Genomic DNA, 12,726 nt, shown 5'->3' on the forward strand with positions numbered 1-12,726 from the left:
ATATATATATATATCCTCTCTCTATGAAAGATTAAAAAAAAATTAATTTATCTGTAAAAAAAAGGAAGAAGTTGATTTATATATATTCTACTTTTATGATAGGAACAATGTATGCAGGTAACTTGCTATTAATTTCTCTATCAGATTCATATAAATCCCACTCTAACGCTTGATATGTACTTGTATGCACTCTTCTTTTATAAAAAAGCAACATGCATTTATTCATTAGTTTCTTCGACACGAGAAGTAAACGAGTAACTTGGCCGCTTTGCTTTTACCGGCTTCGTATATTCCTGACTAATGCTCCAGCTTATATCGCATATAGACAGCGAGGAGATGAGTCAAGTGGCAAATTACTCGCTTACTTTCCCTGACAAACAACGATACAAAAGTTAGGCATCTCGATGCACCATCGTCGAGTTATTATTTCGTATTATTTTTCGAATAACACTACTACAGTATAAAAAATACGGGCTATATACTAGTGTCAAGTTACGGGGTCTCTATCTTTTCGCAACGAAAAGTAACGAAGCAGATAAACAAGCGATTTTTATATAGAGTGGCACTCTAGGCCGGCCACCCTACCGGCTTCGTCTGACTCGTCCAACGCAAAATATATATCTCTCCTTGGGAAACTTACCGAGTAGCAACAGCTTGAGCTCCCGCCTGGCATCCCGCTTGTCCCTCCGCAATTGCCGCTCGATCTCCTGGTTGATGCGTTTCTGTTCCTTCGCCTCTTCCGACAGGCAGCACGCCATGGCTCAGGACAGCGGAATCTTCCTTTGACGGAGGAGGTGGTGCCGGCCAAGAAGGAGGAGCAGGAGGATGAGGAGGAGGAGGAGGAGACGGTGATGGAAGAGCAGAAGTGCGACGAGGAGGCGCGAGTACCGGGAGGAGGAAGGGAGAGCGATTCGCAGTGACAGCAAGTGCTGCTCGCCGACCGGCGGCGACCTTCGTTGCGGCTGCTGCTCCTATCCGTCTGTCTGTCCGTTTCTTTCTCTCCTTCGATAACGCGATACCGCCGATCAACGTGTCCGAATTGAAGTAGACGATTGTCCCGATTGACGGGAGACGGGTATTATCTCGCCACCGCGGCGACGACGACGACGATGACGCCTCGTCGTCGTCCTCGTGGTCCCCGTCTTCTTTCTCTCTCCTTCTCTCTCGTTCCACCGGTGTCTCTCTCACTCTCGGCTCCCTCCTACTACTATTACTACTACTACTACTATCAACACCACCGGCGACGATACCGGCACCACTTGCACCACCACCGACGACGACGACGACGACGACGACGGCGGCGACGACGACGATGACGATGGTCACGTCGACGGCGACGGCGACGACGGCGTTTCACTTACTCCCGACGATTCACCACCACCACCACCACCACTATCACCAGCAACACCTATACCAACACCAGTACTATCACCGGCACGACGGTCACCACGACGACGACGGCGACGACGACGGCGACGGCGACGACGGGGAAACGTCCCCGGCGACGCACCCGTGTTTCCCCCTCAACGACGGCGGCGTCTACGCAGCGCCGCTGCTCCTGGCGGGGCTCGACGACGCCAGCGACGCATCAACGCGCGTCTACGCGCACGCACACGAGCCCCTCGCGCCGCCTGTCTGTCGTCTTCTACCGCTTGTTCGCGCGGTCGCTCCGCTGTGCTGTGCTACTGCTGCTCCGTATATACTGTTTCTTCTTCCCTCACTCTCTCTCCCTTTCGCCCGTCACGCCTCGTATCCTTTCGTCCCGCTTGCACTCACGCGCACGCACGTTTCGTCCCGAGTGCGAGTTTGCCGAGGCGCACGCTACACGGATCTCTCCGCGTATATATGTATGTATATGTCTCTCGGTATATATTATATACTTCGCGCTCCTCTCGCTCTCTCTCTCTCGTGATTACTCACGCATACACGTACGTAATACACATGTAAACCACTGCGCACGTTTCACCTTTCCCACGGACACGACGGCGCGGTCTGTCGAACGCTCCTGTAACCGCGACGATCTCGACAAACGTTACCCCGCGGAGGGCGAGGTCCGTTTGTCTCGTTCTCACTCGCACTTTCCTCTCGTCTCTCTCTCTCTCTCGCCGCGCACTTCTTCACCTCTCACGCACACTTGCTCTCTGGTTGTCGTACGTGTGTGTCGTTTCTTCTTGCCGCGGAGGTGTCCCGGAGGTGCGCGATGGATACTCTGGCGCACTCGCTCGCTGACACAGTCCGGATGACGGAGTCCCGGATGGGCGCGCGTTCTCACCCGCGTAGTACTACACGCACGGCGCGGCTAGAGAGAGCTCCCGAGAGAGCGGCGTAGCGGCGACGTTCGGCGACGTTCGGCGATCGGCTCCCGGCTCGCGCGGTGTTGGGTGTGGTAACCCACCGGCGCTCCGTCTCCCTCTTCTCTCTTCCCCTCGATTACGCTTGCTCTCTCGCTCCTTCTCTCTCCCTCTCGCGCGCGCTCTCTCGCACCCGCCGTTTCGCTCGCTCCCTCTGTCTCGCTCGCGCGAGCCCGCTTTTCCTTCTTCTGTCGCGCTCGTCGCCGCGCACTTCTTCACCTCTCACGCACACTTGCTCTCTGGTTGTCGTACGTGTGTGTCGTTTCTTCTTGCCGCGGAGGTGTCCCGGAGGTGCGCGATGGATACTCTGGCGCACTCGCTCGCTGACACAGTCCGGATGACGGAGTCCCGGATGGGCGCGCGTTCTCACCCGCGTAGTACTACACGCACGGCGCGGCTAGAGAGAGCTCCCGAGAGAGCGGCGTAGCGGCGACGTTCGGCGACGTTCGGCGATCGGCTCCCGGCTCGCGCGGTGTTGGGTGTGGTAACCCACCGGCGCTCCGTCTCCCTCTTCTCTCTTCCCCTCGATTACGCTTGCTCTCTCGCTCCTTCTCTCTCCCTCTCGCGCGCGCTCTCTCGCACCCGCCGTTTCGCTCGCTCCCTCTGTCTCGCTCGCGCGAGCCCGCTTTTCCTTCTTCTGTCGCGCTCGTTCCGTGGCACACGCGAAAAGCTGTCGCCGATACTGCTGCTGCTCCGACGCACCGAATCGCACGAGAACTTGACACGAGGACACCACGAGACGAACGCGGCATACGATGATCGGTCACGTTAACGATGACGATGACAACGGCGACGACAACAACGACGACGACGACGACGACGTGTCGGATCGTCGCGAGAGAGAGAGTTTACCGCTATGCGCGCGATATACCTCTCGTCTTCTCTATCTTTTCTCTCTCTCTCCCTCTTTATCACACACACTTTCTTTCTCTCTCTCTGTCTATATCGCTGGTGTTGGCTGCTGCTGCTGCTGCTGCTGCTGCTGCACGAGCGCCCACACCTCACTAGCGGAGCAACTCCTCCTTGCGACACGCGCCGCGCCCGTCCGGCGCGCAGCTTTTATGAAGCGTCGCGCGAGCCGAGAATCCTGTTAGACCAAACCAGATTGGCGAAGCCCCGGCGACACGGCCAGCTCTCGGTTCGCTCGTGGCTGGCTGCCTGCGTATCACCAGCACCGTAGGGCGCGGGGGGGCGCGCACGTGTCCGCTAACGAGATTAAAATCGGCGAGTAGGAGGAGGCGCGGCCGCCACCCGCCGGGGAGGAGGCACGGAGAACGTAACGGCGCGGCGCTGTCGTCGCCGAGTTCCCTACCTTACCGACGCCAAGGAATTTGCGAGGATAGCGCGCCTATACACGCTTCGCTAGAAATGCCAAAATGCCTCGTAATATGTACGAATGTAAACGGAGAATGGAATATTTCCATTTTCGCATTATATACTCGGATTTTTTTTTATAATTAGTTAGTTTTCTTTGTAAGGATTTTTTAATATGATTCGAGCTTTATAATTTTTTTTTTTCACACTATCCTTTTGTTTTCCTGCTACTATTTTTGTTTACCTTATATACTATATATCCTCTTGCTGTGCATGATTTATGCAATCCCTTGCATAAATATGAGCTTTTTTCGCGACAGTATTTTTTTCTTTACTTTTTATTTTCTTCGCACGACCGAATTGACATCGAATTTTTGTCCAGATTCTTAATACGGCTACTCGTCCCATTGGTTGTTCTGTCCCAAATTTTCGTCCAATTCTTGTTACATGCGTAAGAATCGCGATGCTGGAAAATATTGTTAACATTGAACAATTTGTTAACTTTAAATTTAATTTAAATGTCATACTGAAGAAAAATGCGCAATAAAAAACCTAAATTAAATTTGGATATTTTCAAACTTGTTTTTCGATATTTCGTTTAAATTTACATGTGTCGTTTTTTTACGTATTAAAGAAATCACATGTATTAAAGAAAACACAAAACTATTACTATTGTTCGGTGAGAGGATTAAGTTTCGAATGTGAGGCTTCATGAAGCCCATAATTCCGATAGATATCTGAGACTTAATTCGATTCTTTAATTAATCAATAATTTTAAAATATATTTGAGAAATGTCGTACTCTCTTATGGTTATTTTTTATCCACGCGATTCACTTTACATTTTTGGCATATTTCTTTATTTGTTTCTTGTTCGTGAAGTATGACTTTTCCTAGATAAATGACATAAACTTTGGTTAAAAGTAAAATGGTAATTAATGGCATATAGTTAAATGTCAACATTACAAAAAAGATAGAACAAATTAGAAAATGCATAGAAAAAGCATTATTAAATTATTGAAAAATATAATGTACAAAAGAAAATAGAAAAAAACTTATTTGCACTCTATATATATTCATTACGATAAAAAAATCACAAAAATATATAAGCAATTTTATATAAATCTAAAAGTTTTATCTTCCTTTCTTCTGTTTGAACATTTTAAATTGCATATGTATATCAACTTTCTCTTCTTATATATTATATATAAAATGGTCGATTTAACAGATATATATATGTATATTTTAAATATCGTTACCTGTGTCTAGATCAATTTGGCACAAATTCATTGAAATTAATTCAAGCAAATTCGCAGCATGCATGTTATAGTTCACGTCATTAAATAATTCCGCGATCTTGTGGAAGAATTTTTGAAGAGCTTCCAATCGCCTGTATTTTAACGTTAATTGAAGCTTTTTTAATATTTTAATTTATATCTAATTATGTATAGTTTCGAATAATTCAAAATAGGATAAATACAAGTTAATGATCTTTGGTAATTCCTTATCTAAGAGCAATCTGATTTGTTGGAAATCCTTCAATATTTTATCATGCTGCCGTTGCAGCTTCTCCATCTGCGACACAGACAGTCTCGAATTTTCCAGTAAATTTTTAAAATTCGCGGATGCGAGAAAGAAATCTTTCCTTCTATCCCGGTGATCGTCCAATAGCGCGCACATATCTTTAGGGAAAATAATGTTTTTGGAACAATATTCCATCAACTCTCGCAAATTCGACATACTCTTTTCTTTCTCGATCTCGATCTGTATGACGATTGAAGGAATCATGGTGGGGAAACTTATTTATATTATACAATCCAAAGAGAAATTTAAATTAAATTGAAATAATCAATAGCATTCTGTGTTTAAAAATGGAAAAGCTAATATTTTAAACTTTAGATACACACAAGCCGTTTTTATTTCGAAAGTGGATATAAGCCAAATTTTTAAAATCTTATTAAAAGTGGAACATGATAAAATAATTTTCCAACCATTATTAAAATTTAGTTCGAATAATTGAAAATTAAGATAAAAAACATATTTTTTCCCTTTTTCTTTCTTTATACTTAATACCTACAGAACAATGTTAATTGTCATAACTTCGAAATATGAAAATGTATAAAATTTTAAGCGCGCTTAAAGTTACCTGTCCGTGATACGATACGAAATCGTTGTCTGCGTAGTTTGCACTTGAAGAAGGATGACATGCGAGCAAGGCGTGACTCATATCAAACACTCTTTTCGCAGCGAGGTACGATACTTGTAAGGATTGCATATATTGAACAGCGGCTTCGAATACATTACTGATTAAGCTCAGATGCTGCATCAAGGTCACCTGCTTATCGTCCATCACAGCCTCCTCCACTTGCGTCTTTATCAAATTAGCCTGCAGAGTTTCCTGTAATTGTCGCAATTTACCGTCCGATTTCTGCTTAAAAGGTACGTTTGTAAAAATTGTAGGATTACATCTTAATGCTATTTTATAACGCCGAATGTAATGTATAAATTAAATGCCTTATAATTAATAGCCACTAAACGCCTTGATGATTTTGATCCGTTGCACTGTTCGCAGCAAATACAGCAAGCAGATGTAAGTTTTTCTTGAGCCACCAGATGTGAATGCGTCTCGGTTAGAAGGGGTGAATATACTTGCGAAGCTTTTTCCTCATCTGATGTAATGTGTGGCGCAGAATGTAAAGAAGAGTATCTATGAATGCACGGCTCGCTCCATCTCGAGTGAAAATTTTGTTCGCGAGATTGCGACATATTTCATATGTCTTACTTGAGCTTATCTCTAGAATAAGCATTATGACTCTACTAATGTAATAAAAAAATTAACGAGTTGTGTGTAATGTGTTAAAAAAATCAGATTTGGAATCGCTCACTTATCGCCTCATCAGCCATATCTCTCTAACAATAAGTAGATTTACATCGTCAATATAACACGGCTGTTCTGCGATCTAGAAAGATGCAGTCTAAAGGTTGACACGACATCGCATGCGTGTTTTTACTTGTTGGTCGTATTTTTTTCAAAATCTCTCGGGATGTTGATCGATGGATTCTTAGGAACGATATATTTATTATGGGCTAAAAAATCACGTTCTGAACGTTCACGCGCTGTATATATATATTACAAACCAGTAGTTATATATTATATAATTATATCTGTGTATTAAGGTTATAAAGATACGACTGACTGTGTTTCCATGAAGTAAAACAACAAGACGTAAAAATGACAAATGACATAACGATCGGTTGGCGGTTGCTCCACTGCTACATTAAATCTGCGACTTTTACCGCGATCTTTTTGGCAAACTTTCGATACAGATTACATTATGAGCGCATAAAAGTCTTACCATCTGCATATTAACACAATATAACAGAATTTATTACATGTTATATTAATACATGCATAAAAAATGTATACCTATGTGTATGGCTCCAAAACTTTCGTGTTTGATATTTTATATTAAACCTTTGGATTATATTAGGTATTTGTATATATTTTATCAAAAATTTCCGACGGATAATTAGTAAGAGAATTATTTTTGTTTTTTTTACATACGTTCTTAATATTTAAATGCACATCTCCCACTTGGTATAAACACTTTGACTGTATAATCACATAATTAATATTGCACATATAATTAAATTGCAAGTTCAAAGAATAAATAATCCATTCAAGATCTTTTTCGAATAAAAATTCCGTATATATAGATTTTTTCTCTTGAATCTCATGATATTTTTTAACTTAATTTTTTACCATGTGGGAAAACTCGATAAACCATGAAATCTTATTAATAGTTTCTATTAAATTAATTATTAGTGTGACAATGGATCAATCCTCGAAAGTGGCCTTTCTTACAAAAGGAACAATCCAACTTTCCTATATTCTCCGCGCGTTCTATAGCATAATAAAATAAACAGACACACGATATATCAAGTAGAAGCTGAAATTAATATTCTTTCTTAACGCTACTTTGTAAGCATATATATATATATATATATATATATATATATATATATATATATATATATATATATATTATTAATATTAATTTCAGCTTCTACTTGATATATCGTGTGTCTGTTTATTTTATTATGCTATAGAACGCGCGGAGAATATAGGAAAGTTTATATATATATATATATATATATTATTACAACACTATTTATTACACAAGATGTGAATACAAGTTTATTTTCGGCAGATCTAACGAGTATTGATCGAGTCTACAAAAGTTTCGGTTCGTTACGTATTTGTTTTCTATCTTGACAACATGAATAGATACGGGAGCGATAATAATTATAGCAATAATAATAATAACAATAGTAATAATAATATAATAATAAACGCTTTTTTGTCGCTACCCCATTCTCTACATACATATGTATAAGATTGCGGATACAAGTGAATAAAACTTGTAGATTCCTTTGAAAAATTTATGCTCCAAAAAGAGACAGAAAAAACAATCATAAATACTCAAAAACTATACTCATTTCATTTATACATCGTAATATTCATCTTTCTTTTACGTATCACTTCATTGATATCTATTATTACGTCGTTGAAAAATTTGGCATTTGGCGAAAGTTTAATGGGATCTATTGCTAGAATCTTGAACTGTAGGCGAATAAATAATGTAGAATCTTACTTTACGAATGCAGATAGATAATTGGACCTTGAAGATTTTACGGCTTACCTCCTGTTGAATAAGAAGGGGCTTCTCACACATCGCGAGTGCTCTTAAACTTTAAGATATATATCTCTTAGTGATCCTTTTCAGTGGCCACAAAGTTATTTCGTAAAATACTCTTAAGTAATATAGATCTATGTACAATTTCATAAAATAATATTAATTTAATATATACCTTTCGCGTTTTATATTATAATAATGAATATCGTTGTGTATGTGTGTATGTGTACGTGTGTGTTATAATATATTAGTCACTTAAATATCTCATTTGATTATTATTTCGAAATGTGTATTCGTACATTTGATATGAGAGATTTAATCCCATATTTTTGACGAATAAGAGTGAATGTTGGCACAGACAGTGGCTGGGTTAAGGCACTTTGGGGTGATTGATTTTCTCCGCAGTACCGTCCAGCATAACTATCTTATCGAATTCTCCGCCCCCTCCCCCTTACGCCTCCTGCAGCCCGTCGTCTGACTCTTTTCAATTCGCTTTTACTTATATACGTCGTCGTGCGTAATATTCGAATGACCGCACGAAACTCATATATGTATTTCCCATTTAATTACGTGACTTTTTCTACTACCTTAAAGTAAAATACGCTGTCTCTGATGAGCATTGGAGTGTGAATGGCGAAACGACTACAGCCCTCACAGCGGTTTCGTGAAATTCGCTGGGAACATACCCTTCTCGTTGGTGCCTTCCTTGATACCCATTAACCATCCTTCTTCCTACAACAAACAAATGCAAGAAGATCGTGAGAAGAAGCTTAACGCGTACACATCTAAATATTTTGTAGTATACAGTTCAATTCTCATAAAGTTACTAAAAGGATTACAAACCTGTTCCTCGGGATCATCATATTCCACGACGCGAATGATTTCGCCGACGTCAAATGACAGCTCGTCCACGTCCTCTTGAGTATATTTGTAAGTGGCTTTAACCCTGTACAAAACGCCCGGCGGTAGATTGTCGGTAGTCGCCCCTACAGATAAATTGGTAGCATTTTCATATTCCGCCTCTAGATTGATCGAGTCCGCCCCGTTAGTCATGGACCTGCCTGTGATTTTAGCCGCATGGAAATTTTGATTATATGTGATACCAAATGTATGTGCGAAATTTCATATTTCATATTTTTATCGTATACATTAACGTTTAATACCACAACTAAGTCAAATTCATTACGATCTTGTTTCGGCAAGACCATGCACAAAGGGGCAGAGATAGCATACTAATACTACATTAATAATAATTCGATGCTGCAAATTTAATAACATTCAATTAATTGTGCCATGTATTACATATATACGCATATATATATTTGGAAATTCGAAACAATATATGTTGACCTCAATTTTGCAAAAACAAATCAATCAACAATTAAAATATATCGTGCATTAATTTATTTGTGTAAAATGTAACTCAATTATTTCATTTTATCTTTATTTTAACAAGATTTTTATTTGTTACTTGATTGCAAAGAAATTTAATACTAAAAACACCAAAAAAACTATAAGAGAAAAAATCCGATTCAAACTGTTGAGAAAGTACGTACACAAAATTGATCAGTCTCAACATCATCTTATATATGCGAGTTCGGACAATGTTAGAGGAAAAAGCACATTCACAAGAAGTTATGCGAGCGACTTACCAGCTGGAATATCGTATAGCTCCTCGACCTGTTTGGAAGGCGCAACTGCGTTCTGCGGCGACGCATCCTGGTTATTGAGAGAATTATCATTGCTGTTAGCGTTGCTATTAGCATTGCTGTTAGCGTTGCCATTTATCTGGGTGGTCGGCGACGTATCTCTGGCAGCGGGCACGGTATCATTCAAAGCTGAAACACGCGAGAGAAAGCGCACTCAAAAAACTGGATGGCCAGCCACAACATGGCCACAACAAAGCCATCGGGAATGTTCTAAGTCCTGTTCTTGTTCTACGCGTAGCGAGAACGTTACAAGACATGCGTAATTAGTGCAACATGTATATAATTAGTATACGCGCAAAAGTACAAATCAAACTTGAACAAAAATATGATAAAATTACCTTCTGAGATATTGTTCTGCGCTGGTTTCGTGTTGATTATCAGGCTGAAATAAATCAGTATTATGTAACTATTATGTCTCGGTAATACATTTTCATTCAATATTATATTTTGTACGGTCATTTTTGCGACGTTACATTTTGTATATCGCGTTTTATACAATTTGGATTCAAATTATATTTTATACAATCTTTCATTATTCTTTTGTAATTAATATCTTTATATATAATTATTATTATATTCAAATTAATTAAATTTAATTTTATAGAATTCACACACACTTACGACGAGTTCGCGTTTGGCGATTTCGGCGATTGCGGTTCCGTGTTCTTCTTAAGTGTGTAAGATCCTCGCTGACTTTCATTAGCCAATTTATCGACGATCGCTTCTAATTCCGAATATACCTAGAAATATAAATAGAAATAGGAAAATATATAATGACGCCACACTGCAGTTTTTTATATACGTTTCCCGACATAAAAAAGTTAAGTCAAATTTTCGTCAAGTAAACTCTATGCAAAAGATGAGATATAAAACTCTATTATATCGAATCCGATTCTATTACATTAATTCATCCTTTTTTCGAGTAACTCGTATGAATTAGATACCTTAGAACTTTCAGTGTGAAACACTTGCTCCGCGGCAAAAAGCGTCTGCAGATTAGTGACGAGGAAAAGAACGCGCGAGTCGTATAACGCCGGCAGTTCATCGTGCAGCTCGGAATTCAGCTGCTCGTATGTACGTTTTGCCTCTTCTAACAGTTCCTTCCCTCGGGACACTTTGAGTTCGTCCCTTTTCTTTGGATTACACTGCAGGGATTGGAAGTTGTGTCTTTGACTGTCGTAATCTACCAACTTACGACCACGCTTGTCGATCTTTTTCTAGAAACAAATAAAAACTTCGAAACGTAAGGCATATTATCATAATTATTGTATGATGGAAAAAAAAAAAATGCTTAATTTGTATTTTTAACTTAACTTTAATGTCTTTATAATTTTCCAGCATCATTTTTTATTCATTATAAGAACAAGTAATAAAATATAATTTATTAGAATTGACGATTATATAAAAGACAAAAGTTTTATTATCTAATAAATATATGTAAAAGAAAATTAAATTAAAATAAAAGATATTATAATTTATATATTAATTTAGTTTTATTATATAAATTATCGAGTTTATATATCTATTTTTCGTGGAAAGTTTTGCAATAATAGAGCATCATCGATAAAGAAATCGTTCACAATTATCGCAAAACTGCACGTACCCTCATCTCCGGGAATTGGCTCTGATATGTGTTGAGTGGTACAAGAACTTGGTCCGCGAGCTTGTGAGTGAAATCTTGCCATAGCATGTCAAGATTTTGTGCCTGCACGTACAACAGGTCGTGTCCAGTCCACTGGCTCTCGTAAATTTCATTCAACGAGTCCATAAGTGTCTTCGAGGCAGCTTGCACCGCTAAGAAATGAAACACACGCATCGGTTCACTTTTGTTTGCTTCGTCTGCTTTTTTCATTAATGCTTTTTCAATCGTTGCTATTAATGCATGAAACTCTCGCGCATAGCGAGGCTAATTTTTAATAGAGAAAACTTTCAAACTCAAAGACGTCACGTAACGCGGTCATTAAAAGAGACATAGATAGCTGTTTTGCAAGCCGTGGAGAAACTTTTTCACGCCGATTTTCCATCAGGTGGCACATGTCTTTTTACTTCAGGAATATACGCGACGCGGGTGACTACTTTCCTGACCTACATCTAAACCTCTCCTAGTACATTCACCTGCAGCGATAAGGCGGCTATTAACAAATTCCTCGCTTTGGCTTGCGCTACACAAAAGTTGCAAAGTGACTATCATTCGCGTTGAATTTTGTGCTGACGGGTATTTAATTTGAATAACAACGAAACAAATTAAAATCAGAGTCTCTACATGTAAGTCGACGTATCATTTAATTTGAATACTATAACATTTCTCTTTCATCGAAAGATTCTTTTTGTTTACTTTTTGTATAGATATATGTATTTGATTAGCATTTTTAATTTATCGTAATTGAAACTAGATATATAACCAATATGTATTATATTACACATTTAATCCTCTTTATTTTAATAAAATAAATCAAGATATCTTTTACGGAAAAAAATGTCAACTTCCAGTGATTCTAAGAAAATATAAATGTAAAAGTTACAGGTATTTCTAAAAAATTTCCATTGTATAAAATAATCATATTTATCGATTAAAATAATTAAATAATATCAATGACAATCTCAAAATAAAATTATATTATAAATCAATTTTCATTAACGCTATATTGTGCATAAAA

The 12,726-nt window shown here is 39.5% G+C and overlaps 3 protein-coding genes and 1 long non-coding RNA gene across 13 annotated transcripts in view; 1 reads left to right on the plus strand and 3 right to left on the minus strand.

The window, feature by feature from the left end:
* The window catches only part of LOC115244065 (guanine nucleotide-binding protein G(q) subunit alpha), a 31,595-nt gene extending 30,188 nt beyond the window's left edge, over nucleotides 1-1,407 (minus strand). For 2 of the 6 annotated variants that reach the window (XM_029821446.1, XM_029821445.1), the window contains exon 1: nucleotides 641-1,334. In XM_029821446.1, coding sequence (XP_029677306.1) covers nucleotides 641-758 — 118 coding nt within the window. In that variant the 5' untranslated portion in view covers nucleotides 759-1,334. Of the gene's footprint in view, nucleotides 1-640 lie in introns of all 6 variants that reach the window. The other 4 variants (XM_029821450.1, XM_029821449.1, XM_029821451.1 and 1 more) reach the window with 4 other exon arrangements.
* A 2,342-nt stretch (nucleotides 1,408-3,749) lies between these two features.
* LOC115244066 lies at nucleotides 3,750-5,481 on the minus strand. 3 transcript variants are annotated; one of them, XM_029821453.1, is made up of 3 exons: nucleotides 5,144-5,481; nucleotides 4,923-5,053; nucleotides 4,064-4,131 (listed from the first exon to the last, which is right to left on the minus strand). In XM_029821453.1, the coding sequence occupies exons 1-3, from the start codon at nucleotides 5,449-5,451 to the stop codon at nucleotides 4,109-4,111; spliced, it is 462 nt and encodes a 153-aa protein (XP_029677313.1). In that variant the 5' UTR covers nucleotides 5,452-5,481; the 3' UTR covers nucleotides 4,064-4,108. The 3 variants fall into 3 exon arrangements, 2 of the variants coding, with proteins under 2 accessions (XP_029677313.1, XP_029677312.1); XM_029821452.1 differs by lacking the exon at nucleotides 4,064-4,131 and adding an exon at nucleotides 4,466-4,556; XR_003885317.1 differs by lacking the exons at nucleotides 4,923-5,053; nucleotides 5,144-5,481 and adding an exon at nucleotides 4,467-4,509 and having other exon boundaries at nucleotides 3,750-4,131.
* Nucleotides 5,482-5,977: 496 nt separating this feature from the next.
* Nucleotides 5,978-7,684, plus strand: LOC115244067. Its single transcript, XR_003885318.1, has 2 exons — nucleotides 5,978-6,102; nucleotides 6,236-7,684. It is a non-coding gene; the product is annotated as an uncharacterized LOC115244067 (long non-coding RNA).
* A 155-nt stretch (nucleotides 7,685-7,839) lies between these two features.
* The window catches only part of LOC115244062 (myc box-dependent-interacting protein 1), a 32,416-nt gene continuing 27,529 nt past the window's right edge, over nucleotides 7,840-12,726 (minus strand). Inside the window, exons 3-9 of one of the 3 annotated variants that reach the window (XM_029821443.1) lie at nucleotides 11,673-11,863; nucleotides 11,014-11,286; nucleotides 10,691-10,809; nucleotides 10,408-10,451; nucleotides 10,013-10,198; nucleotides 9,204-9,346; nucleotides 7,840-9,092 (exon numbers count right to left, since the gene is read on the minus strand). In XM_029821443.1, coding sequence (XP_029677303.1) covers nucleotides 9,012-9,092; nucleotides 9,204-9,346; nucleotides 10,013-10,198; nucleotides 10,408-10,451; nucleotides 10,691-10,809; nucleotides 11,014-11,286; nucleotides 11,673-11,863 — 1,037 coding nt within the window. In that variant the 3' untranslated portion in view covers nucleotides 7,840-9,011. Of the gene's footprint in view, nucleotides 9,093-9,203; nucleotides 9,422-10,012; nucleotides 10,199-10,407; nucleotides 10,452-10,690; nucleotides 10,810-11,013; nucleotides 11,287-11,672; nucleotides 11,864-12,726 lie in introns of all 3 variants that reach the window. The other 2 variants (XM_029821442.1, XM_029821444.1) reach the window with 2 other exon arrangements.

The sequence above is a fragment of the Formica exsecta genome, unplaced genomic scaffold (assembly GCF_003651465.1).
Source record: "Formica exsecta isolate Colony F162 unplaced genomic scaffold, ASM365146v1 scaffold79, whole genome shotgun sequence".
Lineage (NCBI taxonomy): Eukaryota > Metazoa > Arthropoda > Insecta > Hymenoptera > Formicidae > Formica > Formica exsecta.

Bases quoted from the DNA above. Each gene is read 5' to 3' on its own strand.
- LOC115244066 (XM_029821452.1), bottom strand. From the start codon at position 5,451: ATGATTCCTTCAATCGTCATACAGATCGAGATCGAGAAAGAAAAGAGT. The intron at 5,054-5,143 runs GTATTTATCCTA...GTTAAAATACAG, and splicing joins TTACCAAAGATCATTAACTT to GCGATTGGAAGCTCTTCAAA. The intron at 4,557-4,922 runs GTAACGATATTT...TCATTTATCTAG, and splicing joins CCAAATTGATCTAGACACAG to GAAAAGTCATACTTCACGAA.